Below are 22,701 nucleotides of genomic sequence, written 5' to 3' on the forward strand. Positions count from 1 at the left end.
TGGACAACATCTCTGAAGTGGATGACTTTCAGAATGAAGCTACTTTATACGAGGCTGGTTTGGTTTTGTTGTCGTATCCTAATGCCTCTGGTGCTAACTCCAGCCTCAAAACAATAACACAATTAGCAGACTAAGCTTACATACTGTAGGCTAAGGATGTCAGCCCCTCAGGTAATGACCTTTCCTCATCTCCAACTACTTCCATCTCCTTTGATCCCCATTTTGACCCAAATGAGAATGTGGATTGCAGTAAACAAAGCAGTGAAGACTACATGTTTATAACCAGAAGCTGACTTCCTCTACAACCAGTACATTTGGGCAACTGTCTGCTTTTCTGTTGTTTTAACGTGGCTTATCAGGGGATAGGGGATTACTGTTGTGAAGAAATCAAGGGCTATTTTATTCTTCTTAGTAAAGTTTTAATCCTCCATCTTCTTTGAATCTCTTCTCAACCTGTTCTCCATCCTGGCTGGCCAATGGACATGGTTGAGTTTTGAAGAGTTCTCATGCAAGATTTTGTTTGTTTGTTTAAGAATCCCCCATCATTTGGGTGCCATGTACTAGAAAACCTAATTTTTAGATAGTAGCCAGTAGCATTATTGCAGAGACATCATAGTTTCTTGCCATGCTAAGATTTCACTTGCATCTTGTTTTCCTCTGTCCTTCTCAGTCTGGAGCACCACCCTGGGTGCTGGTGCACATAGGATGGCGATGTGAAAGATGAGGCTTGCCTTCTTGTTCTGCACAGCTGCCAGAAAAGCCCCAAACAAAACACCCCACTGTGTGCAAGGAGAACGTAGGTGGCCAAGATGCAGTGAACAGATTTAATCATTCTCTTGAACTCCCTTTAAAGTCAATTTGTTTTTCACACAAAAGCGATCATTTAGAGCAGCTCTGAGTGTTTGTAGGGCTGTGAGAGTTTCAGGATGTTTGAATGAAGTTCCTGTCTGTCCTCTGCCCCTTTCCCACACACGGAAGTGCAGGGAGATGATATAATCCACCTATGCCTACATCCTGCCCTACATACCATATGTTATGCTTGCTCTGAAGAGCCTGAGCAGTGCAAAAGAGTGGGATTTGTATGCTGAAGCGTATGACCTGGGAGAAATTTAGATGTGGGTAGAAGAAAAAATGTGCTTGTTTTAGTATTATAAGACCAGGTTTGAGCAGGAGGAAGGGGTGCTGGGCTGGGTAATGGTTTCATTGCCCTGCAGAACATTGTCAGGGGGCTGTGTCTTGGACTCCCTATGCACTCAGCTGAGCAAACTTGAACTGGTTTGACACAGCATGTAAGAAAAGTAGGACAGGCTTAATTTAAATATATATTAATTAAAAATAACCAGATCTGTAGTGGAGTCTGAAATGCATGCAGCAGACCGTAAGAAACCTACAGCCAGTAGAAACTACTGGGATTTCCCTGGTTTTGTACAAAAGCCTTTTTCAGCAAAAGAGGACCCTGGTGGTATGAGGAAACAGTGAAACTTGTTGCAGAGGGTAATGAAGCTGAAAAGTAGGAAGGGGGTGGGGAGAAACTGTTTCTTTCTAGCTCTCATTCTATTAATGTCTTGGTTTGGGTAAGTCCGGCAGGTATGATAAGGAAGCAATAGCAGCCTGCAGATAGCAACGTGCTCTGTGCCAAATACACTTTGTTACTCACCTCATGCAAAGCTCGCTAAATTGATGCTCTTAAATCACTCATTAGGCCAGCAGTTGGGAACTGTCACCTGTGTGTGCTAGCCTGGGCGGGCTGCAGCACCTCTAGGGTTGTGATCCTATAAAAATACAAGTTCCTAACTCAGATTTCTCTTTCTTCAGAAACACCCAAGATACAATCCATAGAATATATGGTGGTGGCTTTATCAGTTCACAGTTAACATTTCTTTGTGTGTGCAGGGAGGGAGAAGTGGTAGTAGCACCCTAGAGAGCTGTGTTGGTGAAGCAAAGCCCTACTGATCTCAGGGCCATGCAGATGCTCGGCATGAAGCCAGCAGTGCAGGCTGCTGTGGGCTGGCTGCTCGGAGCTGCTGAATCGCATCTCAGTCCTGCAAAACCCAGTAGTTGGTGCAGCGTTTACTGCTGCAGGTGGTTGTGTGCCTGTCAGCAGGAATAGATGTGCAGGGCTCTTCTGGGCATTGAGAACTCACGAGCTAGCAGGGGATGGACTGGATCTTACAAGAGCATGGGCTCAGCCTTGGGATTGGCTGCCCCTCTCATAGTGGGATTGTTTTGCCGTGCTCATGTCTCTTGTGAAATGGTATCTCCCCTTCCCAGCCCGCGGATGGGATGCTGGCCCCTGATAAGGCTTTCTCTTCATAGGGTGGGGAGCGTGGGCTGCTGCGCTGCCCGCAGCCCCCAGTGCAGCGGGAAGTCAAACTTGCCTTCCAACGGCTCCGCGTGCTGGTTCCCAGAGAGATATCGCTGAGCCCCATGTCACAGTGCCTCACAGCTGTGCCTTTTATGTTGTTGTTCTTATTTCTTCTTCAGATAATGGCTTGGGTTATCTGATCTGTGAGGGTGGTATTACTGCTGTACTGCTGTACTGCTGCACATGCTGCAGACTGTAAGTGCTCTGTTTTGAAATGTGGGTAATAAGACTAATTTTTAAATGTTGTGCAGCTGCTCTATAAGCCTGGCTTTCACAGTGATGGGCCTGTTTGAAGGCACAAGACCGTCCCTGTCACCTGCAAACCTCTCTCTGCTCACCAGCTGAACCTGCACCGTTCTGGCTTTGCGTGAGTTGGCACCAGTGACACGGGCACAGCTCTTGTCGGTTTGATTCGTGGGGGATTTAACATGTAATTCCTGGAAAGGGTGTCACTGAGAGACGCTGATCTGCTGAGTTAGCTTAAAAAAAATGAAAGAGAGGAAGTCAACAAAGGGGGTTGGTGGAGTTTGAGTTGATTGTAACTATGGCAGCAAAAGAAAAGAAAAAGATTAAATCATTGTCCCTTAGAATGGCTGAAGGGTTTTCTTACAACTTTTCAGCTGGGGAGAGAAGAGGAATGGGAAGACACCACTCTTCTGGGCAAGCAGTGGCCCAACAATGTTAAACCTGATTGGACTTTAAGCTCAGTGTTCACTTGAAACTCGCTTTGAAACATGTGATGCTCTGTCTGTGCTGAAGTCCAAGTGAAGCGTGTCCCTGCGGAGCCACGGCTGTATGTGTGTGGCAGGGGAGAGGATAGGTCTCCATGGCCTAAATATTTTGTTAATGAGTTCAGTGCCATGGCCCAGAGCTTGGCAATGCTGCTGACAGCAGGAGCTGTGGGCAGCAGCATGGGAGAGAAAGCTTAGATGAAGGCTTTGAGCCTTTCACCCTCTAGCACGTGGCAGTTGCTCCTTAGAAAAATCCCTGCTCAGCACATCCCATAATTTTTAATATTTTTTTAATTTTCTTTGAACATGCTGTTTCCTTGGAAAAAAGATTCTTTTTCTCACCTTTCGGATGCTGCTGTGTGTAGATCTTGGGTTTTCCTCATGAGTCTCGGGTCAAACCCATCCTTGCTGCCATACTGCTTGGTTGCCAGTCCTGGGTGGCAGTGCTACCCTCCCATCCACCAGCACTGCCAACCTTGCTTAGCCTCAAGTCCTGGGAGAAAAGGAATTCAGCTATGAAGAGCAAAGTCACTTGAAACATATTCTTTGAAACACTGAGGTAATGGGTCCTTGCTGACAAGCTTGGCTCTCGAAGGCAGCAGGAGTGGTGCAGGAGCGTGCTTTGCCAGGGCTGGGTGCTTGCAAACCACAGGCACAGTGAACTGCTGCCTCGCTCAACATAGCCCATCTGCTTCAGCAGCTGGGCCTGAGCATCACCATGCTGATGGAGCTGCTTAGCTCCTGTTGGAGAGGCGAATGCAGTCACATTCAGGATCGATGTCTCTGTGCTGTCTCTGGGATGAGGGATTGGAAGGGTGGCCCTTGTGAAGAGCAGAGCGTTGCCGCTTAGTGCTGCTGGAGTTGCATTAACTGGCTTCTGCCTCCTGGCCATAGAAAAGCACCTCACTTCCACCCCTGAATGTCATCTCTTCAAAACAGAATGCTTTTCCCATCCAACACATGGAAACTTTCCTGACCTTTTCCCTTCCTGTGCAGACACCTGCCTGTGCTTGTGTCCCCATGGCTCATGTTCTCATTCAATCAATCAAAATGTTTGGGTGGTATTTCAGTAGGTGGGAGAGACAGTGCAGGGAGTTGTGCCCCAGCAAAACCAGCTGTTGTTGTTGGACCTCAGTGCTTGCTGTTGTTGTCGAGCTGCTGCCTGCCCTGCATTTCTCTCTTGACAAGCGCAGGAGTACTGCTGGGTGTCCTCCCTGGGCAGGCTGGTGCTGCAGAGATAGCAAAGGTCTCATCAGTTCTTTATTCTTCTACTGGGGCCTTTTCTAGCACAAAGTGAAAGGGCTGACACAGACATGCCTGCTGCCACTGCCTAAGCCGTGTTCCCTGGCTCTTGGGCATAGTAGGCACTCAAGCCTTAGCTCGGTATGTACCAAATTGGAGCAGAAAGCTGCGAGGAAGCTCAGAAGTGGCTGCATGGGGTTTTCCTCTACCATTTTAATTTTCTTTTTCAATATTGTGGTGTTGAGTGAGTGAAGACCAGGCAGGAGTGCTTCACTCACAGCACTGGCTTCCCTCAGAGCACCGTGTGCTTCCAGGGGACCAGTGATTTGAAGGATGTTTTGTACTTTTGAGTTCTAGACCTGTGTAGTCTGAAGATGTTGGATCCATGTGGATCTTTACTCTCTTCAACCCTGGCATGGCTGTTTGTTCACTTCTTGCTCACACCAGGACCATGAAGGCCACTTGGTTTCTATGGGTGGGCTATAGTGGGGTGTAGCATCAAAAAAGACTCATGTTGTTCCAGGCTCTGCTGCTGTGTTTGGGTGCAAGGTCTGAAGCATTGCATGGGGCTTTCCTGCTCCCTGACTAACGTGCTGCTGCTTGGGCTTGTTATTTCTCACCCTCTTCTGCTGCACCAGTGCTGAGCTTTTAAGGCAAGAAAAGGTGTTTGTGCCATGCTTTGGTCACACTGTGTTTTGGCATGTCTACAGAGAAAACAAGTCCTTGGCTGTAGTTTGAGCTCTCTGGTGATATTGCTTTGCCTCTAGCTTGTAAAAACCAGAGGAAGACATTTCTGCATGGTTTTTTATAGCCAACACTGACTTGTTTCACAAGCCACTTCCACTTCCCTTTGCCGCTGCACAAGTGTTGCCACAGCTGCTAAAGCATCAGCGCTGGCTCAGCCTGACCCAATGCTGCTGTGTGTATCAGGGCTGCCAGACCAGGGCTGTGCCAGCCTTGCTGCTGTGCCTGCTCATCACCGACCGCTCCACTGGGTCTGCCAAGGGCTGAATTCAGGGTTTCCAAAGAACCCCAACCCGGTGTTCACTTGTGGTGACAGACTGAAGTGGCTCTAGGGAGCTTGTTGTGCATGGAACTCATTTCAGCTCCCATTGATTATTGGACAATAACATGAGCACTGACTCAAGCCTGTCTATTCTGAGCTCAATTACTGATGCAGACAGCTTGGGCAAAGTGCATCGGAAGGCAATTGTCTTAAGTAATCCCTGAGAAATACGTAAGTGAGCACTTGCTCGTATACAAAGGCACACAATGGGAATGTGGTGTGGGAGGTGGGGGAAGTCGGAACTGTCACCCCCCCCCCCAAACACAGCGTCCACTGAAAGCACCAGGCTTTTTACTCCTGCTTCTGTAACTCGGTGATATGTGAAGCATCAGCTCTCCTGCCACAGAGAGAAGACTTATAAGGGGGGGAAGAGTAGCTCACACCAAAAATATGGTGACATGATATGGCAGACCAGCTTAAAAAGGATTGTCCCTTGGCTTGGGAATATACTGTGGGCAAGCATGTGTAGAGGACAAGATCAGGTGCTCTCAGTGCTAGCTCTCTCTTTTCCACTAGTGAGTGAGAGTTCATGTTGGATTTCCCCTGACTCACCTAGAAACTGGCCGTTGCCTTCAGCAGCAATCCTGCATGAGGAAGGACTGAACAATCCAGCCTTCCGGTAATGTGTGCTTTAAAGGCTTAAAATAGTTCCTGTATTTGTCACAATCTGGATTTCACAATAGCTCGGAGGTTGAGTCACAAACAAAGCCAAACAGCCTCTCCTGTCACCTGAACAGGCACCCCTTAGATCCATAAGCAGTTTCTCTATGCCTCTGCCATCTAGGAGTAATCCTGTTCATCCCCTATCCCTTGCTATTCAAAGTGTGTTTGGTAACAGCAAGTCCAGCACCCATCTTGCTCTAGAGGACTCCAGCAAGATCCTTTGCTTTGCATCCTGCTTGGCTCGTGGTGTTCCTTTCTGGAAGTGGTTTACTGGATAACTTTTATGGGGTATGTTTTCTGTTGTGGAATGCACATTCCAGACCCGTTTCTGCACAGACCTGTCACGGGGTCTCTGCAGTGCATTGATTTGCACAAAGGCTGGAAGTGTCCATAAGGACTTGTCAGGTTTGAAATGCCAAGGCTGTAATGAATGGAACTGTAGCTCAGCAGCACATCCTGGGCACTGTGCTGGCAGCTGGCTGCTCTGTTTGCTTAGTTTTAGTACTAAATTGCACTCCAGGGACAAATTATCCATGCCATTAAAACACCCAGGAGTGGAGGAGCTAAAAGATGATGGAACTGGATGAGTGCTTTTGACTGGCCAGCTGTAGGTCATAGACTGACATCAAACAGTTTCTGTTCTTGGAATCTCACCATCTTGGTGGGTCTTTTGTTCCTGTCCACAAGTTTCACTGGAAAAATGTGAAATGCCACAGATTCCCCTAAAGCTGCTCGTTTGGGGGTGTTCAAGCCGAGAACAGAAGCTCTCTCCCCATCTCTGCATTCTCTACCTGGGCTTTTGCTGGGACGGAGACCCTGTAATTAGGCTGGGGTTTGCAGAAGACTCGAGGCTTGTAATTCAACCTATATTTTGCAGGATTCCGTTTCAAACATCTTGCAAACTGTTGGTGAGTAGTGCTAGGGTGCTTTCTTGATAGTTCTTGGTTTTCTTCTTTCCTCCATATCATTGTCTCTTCCTTTTTTGGCATTTAAAGACAAGCCAAGAAGCAGCATGAGAGAAGTTTTCATGTCCCTTGCTGCAAGGTGAGGGCATGATCCCCCTTCAGGTAAAGGTGAAGCTGCAGAGAGGTTGGTGAAACCTTTCCTTCCCTTCTGCATCTCTTGCTGAGTGAGCAGCAGATACTGCCTCTTCTCAGCCTGGCACTATGCATCCCCTTGCTGTAAAGGTCATCAACCAGGCCTGCAGGTCACAGACTCGGAGCTGCTGATTGCTAGCTTGGCTTGCTGAGGGCAGAGTAGGCTGTGTTTTGCTTTGTGCTAACACCTGTGGGCAGATTCACATCCATTGCACAAGGATTAAGCAGAAATAAAGAAAGGGATTTAAACCCTGAAGCATCATCTCATGCCAGGGATATCTGAAACCAGCTCCGAGGGCTGGCAACGTTTGCCTTTGGCATACTTGGGATCGCAACAAACCTTCCTGGAAGAATATCTCTGTCGTAATACAACGTATGCAGGAAAATACCAGCAGAGAAGCTGCAGGAAAGCACCAGATGTGAATTGCAGCGAGGCTGCCTGGCGTACTTGGCCAAAACGTGACGCTGCCTGCACAAATGTGGCCTGCTGTGAGCAGCTTCGGGAGCTGGCTGGCTGCTGTGAGGGGCTGTGATGCAGCCGTCTGCCTGATGGCAGGCACCTGCCATTCCCAGGGAGGCTGAAGCCTGGTGTCACTGCTGGAGGACAAACAGATGGAGAGGAAATGGACAGAAGCCCCTTGGATTTCCAAAGCTCTTGTGGTGACAAACGTGACTTGCTGAGCTTTGTTCAGGAATGCACACGCCATACGGTGGGGATCTCCCTATGTCTTGTATGGTAGAAACGCTACAGGCTGGGTTTGGGCTCAGATTGGCTACAGACATCTCGGGAGCAGAGGAGCTGTGCAGGATGTGTGAGTGTTGGTCCTCTCAAAGGACTGGGACCACCAGTCTCCTCTCCACACTGCAGTGGGCAATGCCAGAGGAGATTAATTTTCCAGGATCTCCTTCCTATTTTACCTTTCTCTTCCATCCTTCAGGGCTAAGGGTCATTTTGATCCCTTCTGGGAAGTGCTGTGAGGGCACTCAGTTGTACCTGTGATGTTATCACAGGAGCAGGCACAGTACAGGGCTCATGCCTGCAGCACACCTACCCCTGTTAGCTTGCTGTTTCAGAAGTCGTGTTCTTGCTTCCTGGGTTTGTGTTGTCCGGAGCTGACTTCTCCTTGGAGATGGTGGTGTTGCTTTCACTGGTGTGACCAAGTGGTGTGACATCCCTGTGCCTGCTGGTCTCAGGGGATCTGGGACAGTGCAGTGCTCCTCTCCCCCTGGGGTGAAAACCCACCTCACGCAGCTCATGGGATTCCCTTCCATCCCCAAGCTGTGTCCCCTGCTAGAGTGGATGAGGAAATGGAGATGGACGGGTAAACACTCTCATTTGGGACTGTCCAATGTGATACAGAAAGGCAGCAGCTAATTCTCTTATGGATGTCTTTAAAGGCTGAACATCAGGCAGAACTTACATGGGCTTGTAGCTAGACAGGAAGCGATTGCTGGGGGTTGCTGGGTTGCTCACCCATTAGTAATGATGAATGAGGTCAGTCTGCCACAATGAACGTGTGGGCTGCAGTCACTCCCTCACCCACAGCTTGCAGCCGGGTTTGCAAACCCATGTCCTCCAGCTCAGCATCCAGCATCCCTGCACTTTTGCCTCTAGCAAGCCCAGAAGGGGGTCAGAGGTGGCAGAGTGGCTGCTGCAGTGGCTCCCTCAAGGCTTGAGAGTGAGAGCAAGTCAGTTCAGACCTCTCAGTAGGTGATGATGCTGTGGGCAACTGGGGCATGCTCTTCTGGGCTTTTTCAGGTGCCTGCAGGGCCCCAGCATCCTGGAAAGGCTGAGCTGGCCAGGACCCTGCCAATGGGAAGCGTGCGATGGCTGACCTCCAAGGGAAGCCCCACCTCTTCTCACAATATTTACTTCCCCTTCTTGGACCTCTCCCAACACCGTAAGTGCAGAGCAAACAGAGTGGGGCACCTCTTGCTCCGATTTGGAAGCACTCTGCTTTTCCCAATGCTTACTGTGCTCCGCATCTCCCGCTGCCCTGCTCTGTGTGTTCTCCTCTGGACATCTGGGTAAGATGGTAAGAAACAAACCACAGGAGCAAAAGAAACCAGCATGAGCTTCTGTCTTGAGACTGGGCAGCAAGCCCAGATGGAAATGGGTTTGTCCCCTGTGGTAAAGACAGAGCTGTCGATGCCAATTCATGCGAATGCAGCAAGGCTTCAAAACTCAGCAGAGGCTCAGGGGTCTTGACTTTCCTGACTACATTGTGTTGTTTTCCCCTTACTCCTTGCCCCCCTTCCCAGCCTACTCCTCAGTACACAGTTAAGCTATCACCTAACCTATATAAAACTGTTCACCGGAGCTTGCAGTGTACAGGAATTAATAATCCTGTAAACTTCTGTGTAGGTTTTTCCAAACACAGACATATAAACTACAGAGCAGTAAGGAAGTTCACAACCGGAGCTTGCCCGGCTCCTGCACTATTAGCACCTGCAGTGGGACTTCTTTCCCTGGGGGAGAGGCAGTCCAAAGTGAATGTGATGGAAGGAAAACAGGTAATGAACTGCAGCCATGGCATAAGGGCTTGCCTGTATCCATGGGGAGCAGAATGGGTGAGGTATAGGGATTTATCCTGCCCCTTGATCTGGTGATTCAATGTGGTGCTGGGCATGGCAGGGTGCTCCTGAGTAAACAGCTCCTGCGGGGCCCCCTCTACCAGCATGTGACACATCCTGGTGCACAGACTGTCTGGCAAACGCCCTTTTGGGGTTTTGTTGAAACTTCTGATTCTTGCACCAATTTGTACAAATTGCATTTGCGAAATGTGAACCTGCCCTGGCTGTTCTGGCAGAAGCCAATGGACAGTGCTGGGCAGATGATGCTGAAACAGTCCTCTATGGGAGCAGCTCCGTCCCTGCTCACAGGCACTTGCTGTTAGCCTAGTCTTTTGTCAGCTGCCTTTTCCTCATATGGGACTGGACACAAGAGGAGTGGGTGACAAGAAATGTGTCTGCAAATGCTTCCGGTGCAGCCTGGATTTACTGGCCTATTGCTGGTGTGTGGCCCCTGCAAGCAGAGCAGCACCTTCCTGGGTAGATTGCTGCTTGGGGAGGGGTGTCTGGGGGGAAGGAGGTCAGCAAGCTGGGACACACCTGTGGTGGTGTGAGGAATGGGGAGGGAAAGTCAGGAAAAGTTTTCCAACCCCTGGACATGGAGGTGTTGGTGGTTTTCTGCTTATTTGGTGAATAAGCTGGTTAAAGGGACAGTGTACAATGGAGGGGGCAGCTCAGAAAGCATGTGTACTATTGTTCTTACTGTGATCTGAAAAGCTTACTAATATGCACCATCAGGAATCCTGGCCAGTCCTGGGAAATCAAAATACATCCGTCTCGAATTTGTCTGGATTATCTGTGTACTCAAGACTGCTAGTAATTGGAACTGTCACCTTTGATATTATTGGAGAGCCTGATGCTACAAACAATAGGATGCATCTCCTTTTCTAAAAGCTTCTTTCTCTGCATGATGGGAAGTGGTGTGGGCACAGGAGGCTGGGAAGAGGATGCTTTGGCCCTGACACAGCATTCATCCTCTCTGCAAAGCTACAGGCAGGTTTAGGAAACAGAAATGACTTTGCATGTTTCTGCGCTTGTGGTGTGGCTGGTACCAGTCAAGCTGAGCATGAACTGGGAGAGAAGGACTTGTTCGAGTACTGTGTGCTCCTGGCTCTTCTTGCCTTTGTTGTACTCACACTGTTTTTTTTCCTTGCAGGCCAAGAACAAGGAAACCGGAGCTTTAGCGGCTGCCAAAGTCATTGAAACAAAGAGTGAAGATGAACTGGAGGATTACATGGTGGAGATTGAAATACTGGCAACCTGCGATCACCGGCACATCGTCAAGCTGCTGGGAGCCTTTTATTGGGATGGCAAGCTCTGGGTAAGAGGCTGTTGCTGTGTGTGACCTGTACAGCTGCACATTTCTGCCTGTGGCAGGGGTTGGAGCTGGATGAGCTTTAAGGTCCTTTCCAACCCAAACCGTTCTGTCATGCTATCAGTTTCAAAACCATCTTCGTGGCCAGGTCCTCTTCTCCTTCTTACAGCTATTGGCAAGTCAGGAGGGTCAAAGGGCGCGTTCAGCAGCTCTGTTACTCTTTCTTTCTCTTTTTAATCGGGCTTTATGGCCTCCCAGGGCAATCTTACCAGGGTTAAAAAGAGATCTCAGCTTTTGAGACCTGTACTTGTATCTTGAGCTGCCAGAGCTGTGGGTCTCTGCTTGTTAGGCAAGAGCCAAGGCCTGAGCCTCAGGGCCGTCACAGGAATAATGCAATCCATGTCTGGTTCATTCCTTGGTTAAGCAATGCAGAAGAGGTACTGTTCTATTGGGCAATGTGTGCTTATTCAGCTAGCGCCTTTTGCAGTGTCAGCATGCATCGGTGTCCCTTCTTATTTAAAAATCCATCACTAAAGCCCCCAGCCTCTCTGTGACATCCTGCTCAGAGGGCTGCCATAGCCAGCACCGAGCACTTCCTCCCATGCGTTGTCTTGCTTCAAGGGAGCTGGGCTGCAGGTTGCCTAGAGACTAGGTATTTGTGATGCCGAGCCCTGAGTGCGTTAAAGAATGAAGTAAATATGTACACTTCTCAGGAAGTGAAAGACAAACATCTCTCCTAGGAGGGGACTCACGACTTCGACATGTTGCAAATGCAGCAAAACTAATCTCAGCAAAATTAAAAAGGCAAACACAGGCAGAGCTTGGGTGAGAGGTGGGGCTGGTTTGTATTCCACTCTCTTCTGCTGGTTTCACCTCCCTGCTTTGTGCCCGGCCTGCACTGGCCTTGTTCATCCTATCTAAAATGTCAGCCCCCTCCCCTTTCCCCTTCCACCTCCTCCCTGCAAAAGGAAGCTTTGCCTTCCTTCCTGTATGGAAAATGGATTGCAGGGCTCCTCAGCTCTGCTTTTGTCTAAGAAGTGCTTTGTAATGTCATACGCTTGCCGACCTACTAAAATTAAAGCCTTTTTGAAGCGGCTGGAACAAGAGCCTCCTGTATGAGGCTTTCCCGTGAGGGTAGATATTACAGCTCTGTCCATTGTTTTGGGAGGAGGATCGTTCTCTTTATTTAATTATTTGAGTGGCATTTGCATTTCATTGCTCAGGCTGTTCTTATTAATGCTCCAGTGTTTTACTGGCTTTGAGGGAAGTAAATAAGTCAGGCTGTTATAATTCTGGAAGGCTTCTAGTTTTTAGCAGGTTTTCCTTCAAAGTCTTCCTCTTCTTGGTCGCTGGTGCTGCTGGGGAAAATTCGCATCTAAATGGAACACCAGTGTTCCTTGTCTTGTCCGTATGCCATCACCATTTCTTTGTGTGGTTGTTTTAGCCAGTGTTTTCCAGGACCGTTAGCAAATGATCCATTTGATGGGTGCATGGACTCTGCTGTACTTTTGGCTTCGTGTGGCTCAGGCTTTGAGTGTGTGCTGTGAGTGCGTGTCTGGTCAGTTGTTCCCTGTGGTTTCCTTGTCCTTGTAGCCTGGTGTGGAGAGACAATGTTCAAAGTGACACAGGGGCAGGAGTGGGACTGTGCAGACAGCCTGGCAAGGGGTCCAGATGTGCCCAGCCTCTTGGATGGCAGGAGCTCTTTGCCTTTGAGTAATTTACAGCTTGGTCTGAGCCAACAGCACAGAAGGGCTCAGCGCTGGGAAGGGCTGTTGCTAAATCAGCCCTTGTTGACTGTTCTCCGACTCTTCAACTAACAAGGAAAATATGTGAGGAAACCTGGTTTTCAGTGGTGGCTGCTGCTGCAGAAGTGTCCTTGTCCCCCTGAGCTGCGTTGGGTCCTCATGGCTCCTCGGTGCCAGGGTTTGGCTTTGTGCTTCAGTAACCAGAAGGTGACATGCAGTGTTTATGGAGCAGAAAACTTTTCTGTGCAAAGGGAAGTTCTTAACCCACAGCAGCTGCTTTGGAATCCATAGCACTGAAATGAAAGCACAAACCAGCAAATTCCTCATGCTTTTATACCTGGTGGGCATCAAACTGAAGAACCCCAGCTCTCACACAGGGCAGAGCAGAACCCCAGTGTGAACCACAGGCAAGGGCTTGGAGGACCCCAATGAGTCCACAGGAATATGACTGGTGAGACTACAGCATGCAGCATGATCTTCCTCAGCATATAAATACACTGCCGAGATGCTGTGCCCTCACCAGCAGATGCTGTCTCATTCTGTTCCCCTTTCATCTTCTTCTCATTGCTCATGGCAGAGGCCATGCAGTCTTGTGCTGGTTGAAAGCAGCCCAGGGATGGCAAAACTGCAGTCGCAGGAGTTTTCATGATTTTATTTGATTTTTATTATAAGCCCTGTGGCATTTGATGTTGTTTTGCATAAATCCCAGCTGCTGGAAATGGGGGCACCAAAGGAAAGCTGAGAATCTCATGCTATTAAACAAAAAAGAATCTGGTTTGAGTCCTTGTGGCTGGGCCACATCTTACAGCCCTTTTTCTGAAGAAGTGTGGAAACACAAAGGCAAACCCTCCTCGCCCAGTATACATGCAGCTTTAAAAAAGGAACCGTTTTAAGCTATTTTGTAACTGATGAATATGTCTAAGGTATGGGGTTTGGTTGCTTGCAATCAGTGGTGCTGGATTTACATTGATAATTATTAGTACATGAGAAAGAAAACCAACAGATCTTACGTGTTGTGTCTCTCTTGAGGGCTATGTGGTTTGTTGGTTGTTTTGGTTTGGTTTTTCCCCCCCTTCCAAAACAACACGAAGACTGAGACCTCAAAGGAAGGGAGGAACTTTTGATCTCCTGCTCCTGAATACTTCTGCTGCTTCCAAGTGTCCCCTCTTGCAGACACAGGAGCAGTAAGACAATAAGATGACTGGGGATGAGATTCATCCTCTGGAGTGATGAGCCCCAGCTTTCCTGTGGGAGATCTCTGCTCCGGGGGATGGTGGGCATCTCCACCAGACAACCAACACACTGATGAGTGGGGCAGGAAACCCAGGATTCCTCCTGCAGGATCCTGTCAATGCTCCTTAGGTTTGCAAGACGCTCTGGAAATTAGCTGTAATGTCAATTGGCCCCAGGTGTTTAACCACAGGACTCTCTCGGTGGTGGTACAACTTCCCTAGCAAAGCACTGGGGAGTTCTGTTCCCCCTCCCTCCTTTTCTGTAAACCATGGTTGCTATAGCACATGGGTTTTGAATAAGCAGACATTTCCTGGAGATCAAAGCAAAAACCGCTGCACCATGCAGGTAACCCTGCCTTGCCAGAGCATTTTGGGGATGGTTAATTTAATCAGCTTAGAGTTTCTTCTCACCAGCCTGCTGTGTGGGTATGTAACTCGTAGAGCTTGCAGATAGACACCAGCTTTGTAGCTTGTCTTTGTACTTCCCTTACAAAAAAGCCTTTTGCATTTTCTGTGGGCAGGCTCTGACCTGTTCAGCCAGGGACGTTTTGGATTGCTACCCCTTTGATATGGATGTTGACTGGAGATTTGGGCATTCTTGAAAATCCTGTATCGTAAAGAAATGTTCATTATCCCATGAACTAGACTGCTGGGCTATGTAAAGCATGTGCAGCTTTTAATCCTTAAGTTCAAAATACCTTTTCTTTAAAACAAACAATAAAGAAAGCTGATAACCCAACCAGATTCCCTAAGGTTTTCCTTAGCAGAGGAAGGCTGCAGAGAGAGCAGCCTGAGCTGTGGCTGGATGCCCACACGGGACCCTTCACGTGAATGCTGTTCCAGGCCAGGACTCTCCAAGCTTCTCAGTCATCTGTCCCCAAGGAATTCAAGGGCTATTCGGGTCCCTTTCAAATTTAACTTGGCAGGAGTGCTGCAGTCTAAACTGGCCCTTCCTGCTTGGCCTCCTGCTCCTGAGGCTTTGTACCAAATGTCCCCCTGAAGTGCTTGAACCTCCGCGGTTTCCAAGTGTCAAGCTGCGCATAGTGCTTGAGCATAGTGAAGGAGAGACCCATCAAAACAAAGTGAGCTTTGTTAAACATCTAGCCAGTGTCCTGGAGGAGCAACCCCTTCTGTTCTATTCCTCCTTTCTCCCAACTGCAGAAGCTTAAACCCATGCCAGGTTTGGCTGTACCCTGAGAGCCCCCAGGAGCACGCAGCGCTGTGTTGCTCGCCAGGCCATGCTCTGGTACCCATGAACTGCTGCAGGATAAGCATGGAGGTCTAAGTCGTCTTCTGCCCTCCTCTCTGCCGTAAAGCTGGGCAGTGGGTTGCATGAGAGCAACACATCTGCTCTGGTTTGTGAACGTGAGCTTTAGCATTCAGGTCCCTGGCAAGTCACTGGAACTGTTATTTCTGGGTAAAACTGGGGCTTTCCCTTAAAGCAAGGATGGAATTGGAGTGATTTTGATCAACCACCAAGAATGACTTATGCAGCAGGCAAATTGCCATAGCCCAGCCAAGTTCAAGAGCACTTCTTCTACAGGTAGTAACATGACAATGCAGACTAGAATAGAAGCCTTTTGTCTACCATCCTTTATAGAGGGTAATGTTACAAGACAAGGTTATTGAAACAATAATAATGCCTTGGAATTACATACCCTTGTCATCTATACTCCATGGAATGTTTTATAAAAGAGACCTGGTGTTGTTATCCTGGTTATTAGAAGGGGGAGTGGAGGCACAGACAAGAATTTGCCTAAAGTTTACCCAGCAGGTAAATGGTACTTGGGAATAAGTCTTATGTGCTGAATCCCAGTCAGGGGTTATAACCATGAGGCTATAGTTTTATGAAAAGAAAGCAGCAGACAAGAAGCCCATAGGCAAATCAGCTTTCAAAGCACTTTAAAACTTTGGTTTTAGAAATGTATTGCAATAAGCCACGTTCCCACTTGGCTGGCTTACCCAGGGAAATGCTAAGGAATGGTGTTTGCATATAGATGAATACTTATGAACTATCTATGTATAAGAGACAGTGCCTTGAAACCTAGCTTCAGCCTATGATGTCCTGGAATAAGCAATAGGTTGCAGGTTTAAAGTTCTTTATTTCAGATATAGCCTGAAAGTTGTCATTTGGGAGGAATGGATGGCCTTGTGCAGACTTATGGCTTGGGGTGATATCCACTGACTTCAAAGCCCTCACTGAAACAGTTAAATAGCATCTTTTGTGCTGGATCCATCGACCTCATGTTGTGAATTTGGGGATGATCAGAACAAATAGTTGTTTCTGAGGAGATACCAGGCACGAGTGGAAAACTTATCAAGTCCTTTGCCACCCCTTCAGTGAGTTGTCCTCGTGAGGCTTTGAGGCTGTGTTGGAACTGCTGGCTGTTAATAATAAAAGACATCAGGAAACTTGTCCTGGGTCAAACTCCAACTCTGAGCTGAAGCAGACTCCAGCAGTGAGCTCTGCCCCTCTGAAATGCATCATGTATTTCAGATGCTGGCACAAACTTGGGACACTTGAGGTTAGTAAAACTTCCCACTGGAGAAGAAACTTACTCCTTTTAGCTATTTAGATTTGAAAGGATTTTCAACATTTTGCTGCCCATCCAGTAACAAATGCTCGTGTGAACCAAGTGGCCTCTAAATGCTGATTAACTTGGTGAGAGAAGAGGATCCCAGTCCAAGCCCTCCAAGCAGCAAAGGCTTTGCCCCATGCCTGGGCAGGGAGCCATTGCCTGGGTGTTTTTCTGGTTTCTATAGCAAACCAGAGTTCTGGCCTTCCTCCTGATGTCCCTGTGTCCCTGGTCCACAGAGCGTGAGGCTGTGAGTCCAAGCACTGACGGGAGAGCTCATGAGCAAGCCTGAGCACGTTGTAATTAACCCTTCCTGCAGCACTCAGCATCCAGGTACCACTGCCTGGTCACAGCCATGCTGACCCTCTCTGCTCTGCAGCTCGTAGCTGTTTATGTTCCCTGGCCACGGGTGTACTTGAATTCTCTTCCCTGTGGTTAGTGAGTCAGGATGGTGAATTCAGACAGGTCAGATATCGGCCCTTGTCAAAAGAAACGGAATGCCTTGTGTGATTCTAGCAAGGGAAGGATGGTTTTTGCAATGTCAAAACCATTTTGTTAAGCTAAAAGGAATTTTGATTTGTTCTGCCAAAATTTCAGTAGGAATGGGAATATTTCTGCCAACCTGAGGGGGTAGTTCAAGGAAATGTTTTGTCATCTCAGAATGATTTTGATGTGAAGACCTCATCCCCAGTCTCCCTGTGATCAGCAGGAACTCTGCATTTAAACAGGAATATGCAGTGTCATTTGACTTTGTTCTTGATAAAGCTTTCCTGCTCTGAAACTCCATAAGCCTTGGCTTTCCTCACTTGCTGCCCTGCATCTTCTTTCCCCCGCTTGTTATGGGGACAGACCTTTTTTAAATTTCAAATATTTTTCTCTGTAGGTTATTTTGTTCAGAAAAGGGGGGGAGAAAAAGTTCATTATATTTGAAGTCTCTGAATGGTGTCCTTGTCTGCAAGGGAAAATTGGCAAGCTTGGAGCACTCTCTTACAGAGAACTAATTATTTCGCTTCCACCTACAGCATGCTTGTCATGTCAGGCAAGCTGTTGACATTTGTGCTCTGCTGTAGCAGCACAGAGGCTTCTGGTGAGTTCTGTATTGTTTTATGGCCTCTCCAGTGTGTGCTGAGGGCTGCTGTAGCGACAGGGAGCGTGGACCTGGTTGGCTTGCAGGTGCAATGGTTCTTGGGTACTTGGCCCCTCTTGTGTTGGTGGCCTCATGGGGCTCTAGAAGTGAGGTTGGGAAGGACAGTGTGTGTCAGTGCATAGCAGGCTGCTGTAGTGTCTTGCCCTGTCTTCAGCCAGCCCCCAGCAAATCGCTAGAGCAGCTCAGCCTTCCTTTGAATCACCATTTGGCTTATGAGCAACACTGGCGTAATCTGTTCCCCCTTTTCTTACAGCCCTTTTGCATGTGATGAGTGAAAAGTGTTGGGCAGGAGGGTGGTGTGGAAAGTGCCAAGTTACGTAGGTGTAGGAATGTGATCCACCTCCTCCCTCTGCTCAGTAATGTAAACTTGCTCCTTGGACTTCAGTCGGAGCAGGGCAGGCTGGCCAAGATAACGGAGGGACTCAACATGCTTGCAAACAAAATCACTGGTCAGCACAGCACTTGATTCCAAGGAGGTGCTCCCCAAAACCAGCCCCTGTGGTCCTGCATGCGTCTGTGCTATGGGGGACAGAGGGGAGCTTCTCCTGGGAGGGCTGATGGTATTGCTTGTCTCCTCTTGCAGCCAGCTGAGCAGCATAGCTTCACCATTAACCACCAGAACTTGGGTTCAGATGTCAAGCAGATGGAGTAAAGGACATGCCCCTTGACAGTGGCTAAATGTGGTTTCTGTGCCTAAATATATCCCTGTGTTCTTCCCACCAGTGAAGAACAGCTCTGTCCTCTGGGGTTTGTGTCACTCAGAAGCTGAAGTGCCTTTCTCAGCCCTGGGAGGTAGAAATGCATTCAGATTTCGTTGGAGGCATGAGGATGGGCTTAACCCATCAGCCCAAGGAGCATGATGGGCTTGGAGGGACAGGGGATAGAGCTATTTAGATTTCACACTGTGTTTGGGGGGTAGGTGCAGGTGGGAGCTTGGACAGATAATGGGGAAGGATACAAGCTTTTCATGGGGGTCTCGCCATGTGTCCAAGCCATAACTGGGCTGTGGAGGCAGTTCTGGGATCTCTGGGTACACATGGAGGTTGCTGCCTGCATCCCAGGTGCCTGCTTTGCATGTGGGACTGGGCTTTGCTTGTGTGACTCTGGCACAGAGTGGTCTTAGGGTATAGCTTGAGATCTGGATCCATCATTTGCCTGTGTGCTTTTGGACAAATGTCCATCTGTATTCTTTGTGTAACACTTCATCTTTGCTGCAGCCAGTGTTGCTGGACCAGGGCTGTCCCCACTCAGGGACCACCTCAGCCCCTGCTACAGATGCTCCTGACCTTACTGAAGTCCTCTTGGTGCTACAGTAACATGTAGAGTTCAGCAACAGAGCTGGTTGTTGTCTGCGTCATTTTCCATGACATGTATTATGGGGCTAAGCAGCAGTATGGGATAGCCACCAGCAGGCTGCTGGGTGAGCTGGGATACTGAAGAGCAGGATGGGAAAGCTGGTGTTCAGTAGCTAATGAATGCCCACTGCAGATAACAGGGCAGGAAACTTTCTGCTGTTCCAGAACCACAACTCAGGGCTGTAGTAAGATGCTTTCCTGGACCTGCGATGCCTCCTCTGCCTCTAAGTTGAGACCAGAAGCCTTGGAGACTGGGTTTTCAGCTTCCTGCTGCTCCTGCAGGGCTTGGGAAGGAGCCTGTCTCACCCACGGTGTATGATCCACATGCTGGGAAAAGAGACCTGCCTTGCTGTGACTCCTCCATACCCTGTCACAGATGGGAAGGTCTAGACAGCTTCCTTATGCTTCCCCTGCTTTTCCCGTTACCTGTGATGCCAGGAGAGTCATCCTGTGCTACAGATTCCATGGTGTGGGATACATGAGGGGCCTGCAGGACTCCTGGTCCTGCCCTGGGAAGGGAGGCTTTGGCCCCTATGAAACTAGGAAGTGAGGAAGTGTTTTGGTGGGTTGGGGCAGCACACAGGAGTGCTGTTCCCAAGGTGGGCTCTTCCCATGGTGCCGGGGAAGGGACGCGAGGTCTCTCATGCCATCAGTGCCCAGGACCCTGCCTGTGCGTTTGCTGTGCTGGGTCCATTTCCGACCATGGAAGGGCGACTCTAGGTTTGCCCTTGGTGGCCGTGGTGCAGGGAGGTTGTTGAACTGTCCCCATGGGGCTCTGCTGTAGGGACCAACCTGCCTGTGTCCCACTGTTGGGGCTGGCAGGGAGAGGGGAAGGGCCCTGCAGCTGCAATGGCAGCAGCTATTACTCAATGTGGCCGTTTGTTGAAACGCCGGGAGCTGTTCATGCCTTGTGGTTTGCACCAGAGGTGGTGCTGCCTCAGAATGATGCTTCGGCTGCCTTCTCACCTCGCAGTTTCGCTGCGGTGGGAGGAGGACCTGAGCTTCCTCCTTTGGGCAATCCCCCTGCAGAAAAGCAGGGCCTGTTCTCTTGCTGTAGCCTAAAAAGCAGCTTTGTAAAGTTCATCTAAAGGGGGTTTCTTTCCCCCTTTTTCTCCTGCAGCCAGCCATGACTGCACTGAACTGGCACTTGTGATGCTGGCAAGGAGGCAACCTGGAGAGCATTTCTCTTCACCAGCTACTCTAAATGGAGCGCAGTTTACTTCACCACATTTACTTATCTCCCCAGTCTTTCCGTGCTGATATAAGCCAGGAGAGCTTGTGGCTGTGCCGCAGTGGCGCTTCCCACTGTGGGTGACAAGGATGCTTGTAAACTGCCCCATGAGCGTGGCATGGCCATGAGGCTGTATGTGGGTGATGGAGGCTGCCGCCACAGCAGGATGCTACTGGTTGCTTTCTCCCTGATAGCAGGCAGCTGCTTGAAGAAGCAAAATGAAACCCTGTGCTGCAGATTAGGAGAGGAAATTGCTGAAGTACTTCAGTTTTGAAGCAGGTTCTGGGCCAAGGAGGGTAGACAGAGGCAGCCTCCTGTTCCCACTGGACCTGATGCTCAGGGCTCAGTGAGAAGGGAGGTTGCTGGATGATTACAGTTCCTTAGCACAGTGTGCATCTGTGTAGTAATGACATGATGCTCTGTAGCACCCCTATGCCTCCAGAGCAATTGGACTGTTCAGTGTGCAACTGCATCCGCAGCAGTCACAGGAAAACCTGCAGGCACCCACCCCTTCCAGTGACTTGGGAGCAACTGGGCTGGCAGCCAAGGGCTCTTCCATCCTATGGGACCTGGTGGCCTCCCTGGGCAGTCCGCTGCACTCATGGGAAATGCCTGGCTGCCCAGGGCCACAAGTGCCGAGATGAGCAGCCCCCAGCTTTCCCAAACTGATGGCTTTTCCTCTTCTCCCCTCCTCTCCCTTTTTGCCTGCAAGAGGCATTTCTCCAGTGCTATTGCAGAGGGAACAGTTAGTGGGCCTCTGCCCTCTGACGTGCCAATTGGATGAGTAAGAGCTGGCCGAGGGTGGGTCCTCTCCTCTTAATTGGGCTTCAATTGCAAACCTCAGTTCAGGGACATCAGCTGTTCCACCCTTGGCAACTGTGCAGTGCTTGGTAAAAATACCTTTCAAGATAAGCTTTTCATTATTATTATTATTTGTTTATTCCTTTTTTAGTATAGAAAGTTCTAGGGGTTCAAACACACCCAGGAGACAGGACTGGTCCTCCCTGGGGCGGCAGGAGCGAGGAGCAGGATCTCAGTCCTATCCTGGAGGACTTCGGTACCTGGGCAGGAGATGCTGCTTCTGGTTTGTCAGACCCAGAAGCTGTCCTGGGCTGAAATCTGTACTTAGCTTGTTTGCAGGGCTGGTATCCCTCCAGCCCTCAGCTTGTGTGAGCTGCTGGAGGGTTTCTCCTGGCACAGGGTCCAATCTGCTGTCTTGAGTTTCAAGGTCCTGTAATGCTTTCTCATAATACATGGTGCCCCCTTGCTCAGGTGCAGCTTGAAGACCTGCATCTTTAAGAGCCCTTAATTTAGCTGTTTCATACATATGTATGTCTATTTATTCTCCAGGGCAGCCCTAGACTCACTGGACCCTGCTTCCTCTCCTCCCAGGCAGTCACTTATTACTTGAGCAGCTCAGAAAACAGCCCCAGCCCCCTCTGCATGCCCTGCTTCCACTTTGGCTACAAAATGCTTCCAAATCCTGCTGTGCCTAAAGGCAGGATTAGGATGAGCCGCTGGGAAACGTCAAGGTCACCAGCAAAGCTCTTTAACTCGAGTGGACTTTTGCTTTCAGATTTAAGCTTGTGTTTCATTTTGCCCATGCAAAAGTGTCTTGAAAGGGAAAGATTATGTGGCTTCTGCTTGCAGTCCTCTTTATTCAGCTGTTTTGCTAAAGGTATAGAAGAAAAGGGTCCTTTTAAAAATATATATAACTAAAATATATAAAATTAAATATATATATATTAATTTTATATGTATCAGTCCTCAAACTGTGGTACAAAGGTTTTGAGAGATAGTGGGAGTGGGCTTCTTTTTCTGTCTATAAACCAGCTGCCCCAATCTGTTCCCATGCATGCAGCTCATGCATCCTTGTGGCCCTGCAAACGAGCCCGGCAGGCACACTGGCTGGGTTCCTTTGGCTGTGATGTTGGAGCTGAGTCCGTGGGGCTCTGGCAGTGGTGGAGGGTTGTGCTGCTCACACATCCCAGTGATGGGAGCTAGCGGTGAATTTGGATGTGCCTGCGAGGTACGGTTACAGCTGCCTGTGGGCTTTGAAAACTAGAATGCTGATAGTGCTTAATCCCTGGGATTTATGACAGCTTTGAGGGGGCAGCAGGAGGGAGAACTCCTGTTTGCTGCTGCATGTGTCCCCCCCCCCCCCAGCAGCTCAGCGCAGCAGAGGGGCTGGGCAGCCTGCAGCAAGGAAGTCCCTGGATTTCGTGCGCAGAGGAAATCATTATAAACAGGATGTTTGCTCCAGCCCTGTTCCAGGCTGCTCGCTGCAGACCCCGCAGCGTGCTCAGACCCCCCCCTTGCCTGGACCCCGAGCAGGAGGAGGAGGTGTAGGTGATACCCCAGCTTG

General features: G+C 49.2%; 1 protein-coding gene across 1 annotated transcript in view; it reads left to right on the forward strand.

The window, feature by feature from the left end:
* The window catches only part of STK10 (serine/threonine kinase 10), a 46,919-nt gene that overhangs the window by 1,449 nt on the left and 22,769 nt on the right, over positions 1–22,701 (forward strand). The window contains exon 3 of the mRNA XM_061456664.1: positions 10,892–11,056. Coding sequence (XP_061312648.1) covers positions 10,892–11,056 — 165 coding nt within the window. The remainder of the gene's footprint in view (positions 1–10,891; positions 11,057–22,701) is intronic.

This window comes from Pezoporus flaviventris, unplaced genomic scaffold (genome assembly GCF_033815535.1).
Source record: "Pezoporus flaviventris isolate CSIRO_AGI_PZ_B2104156 unplaced genomic scaffold, CSIRO_AGI_Pfla_v1 ptg000023l, whole genome shotgun sequence".
Taxonomy (NCBI): Eukaryota; Metazoa; Chordata; class Aves; order Psittaciformes; family Psittacidae; genus Pezoporus; species Pezoporus flaviventris.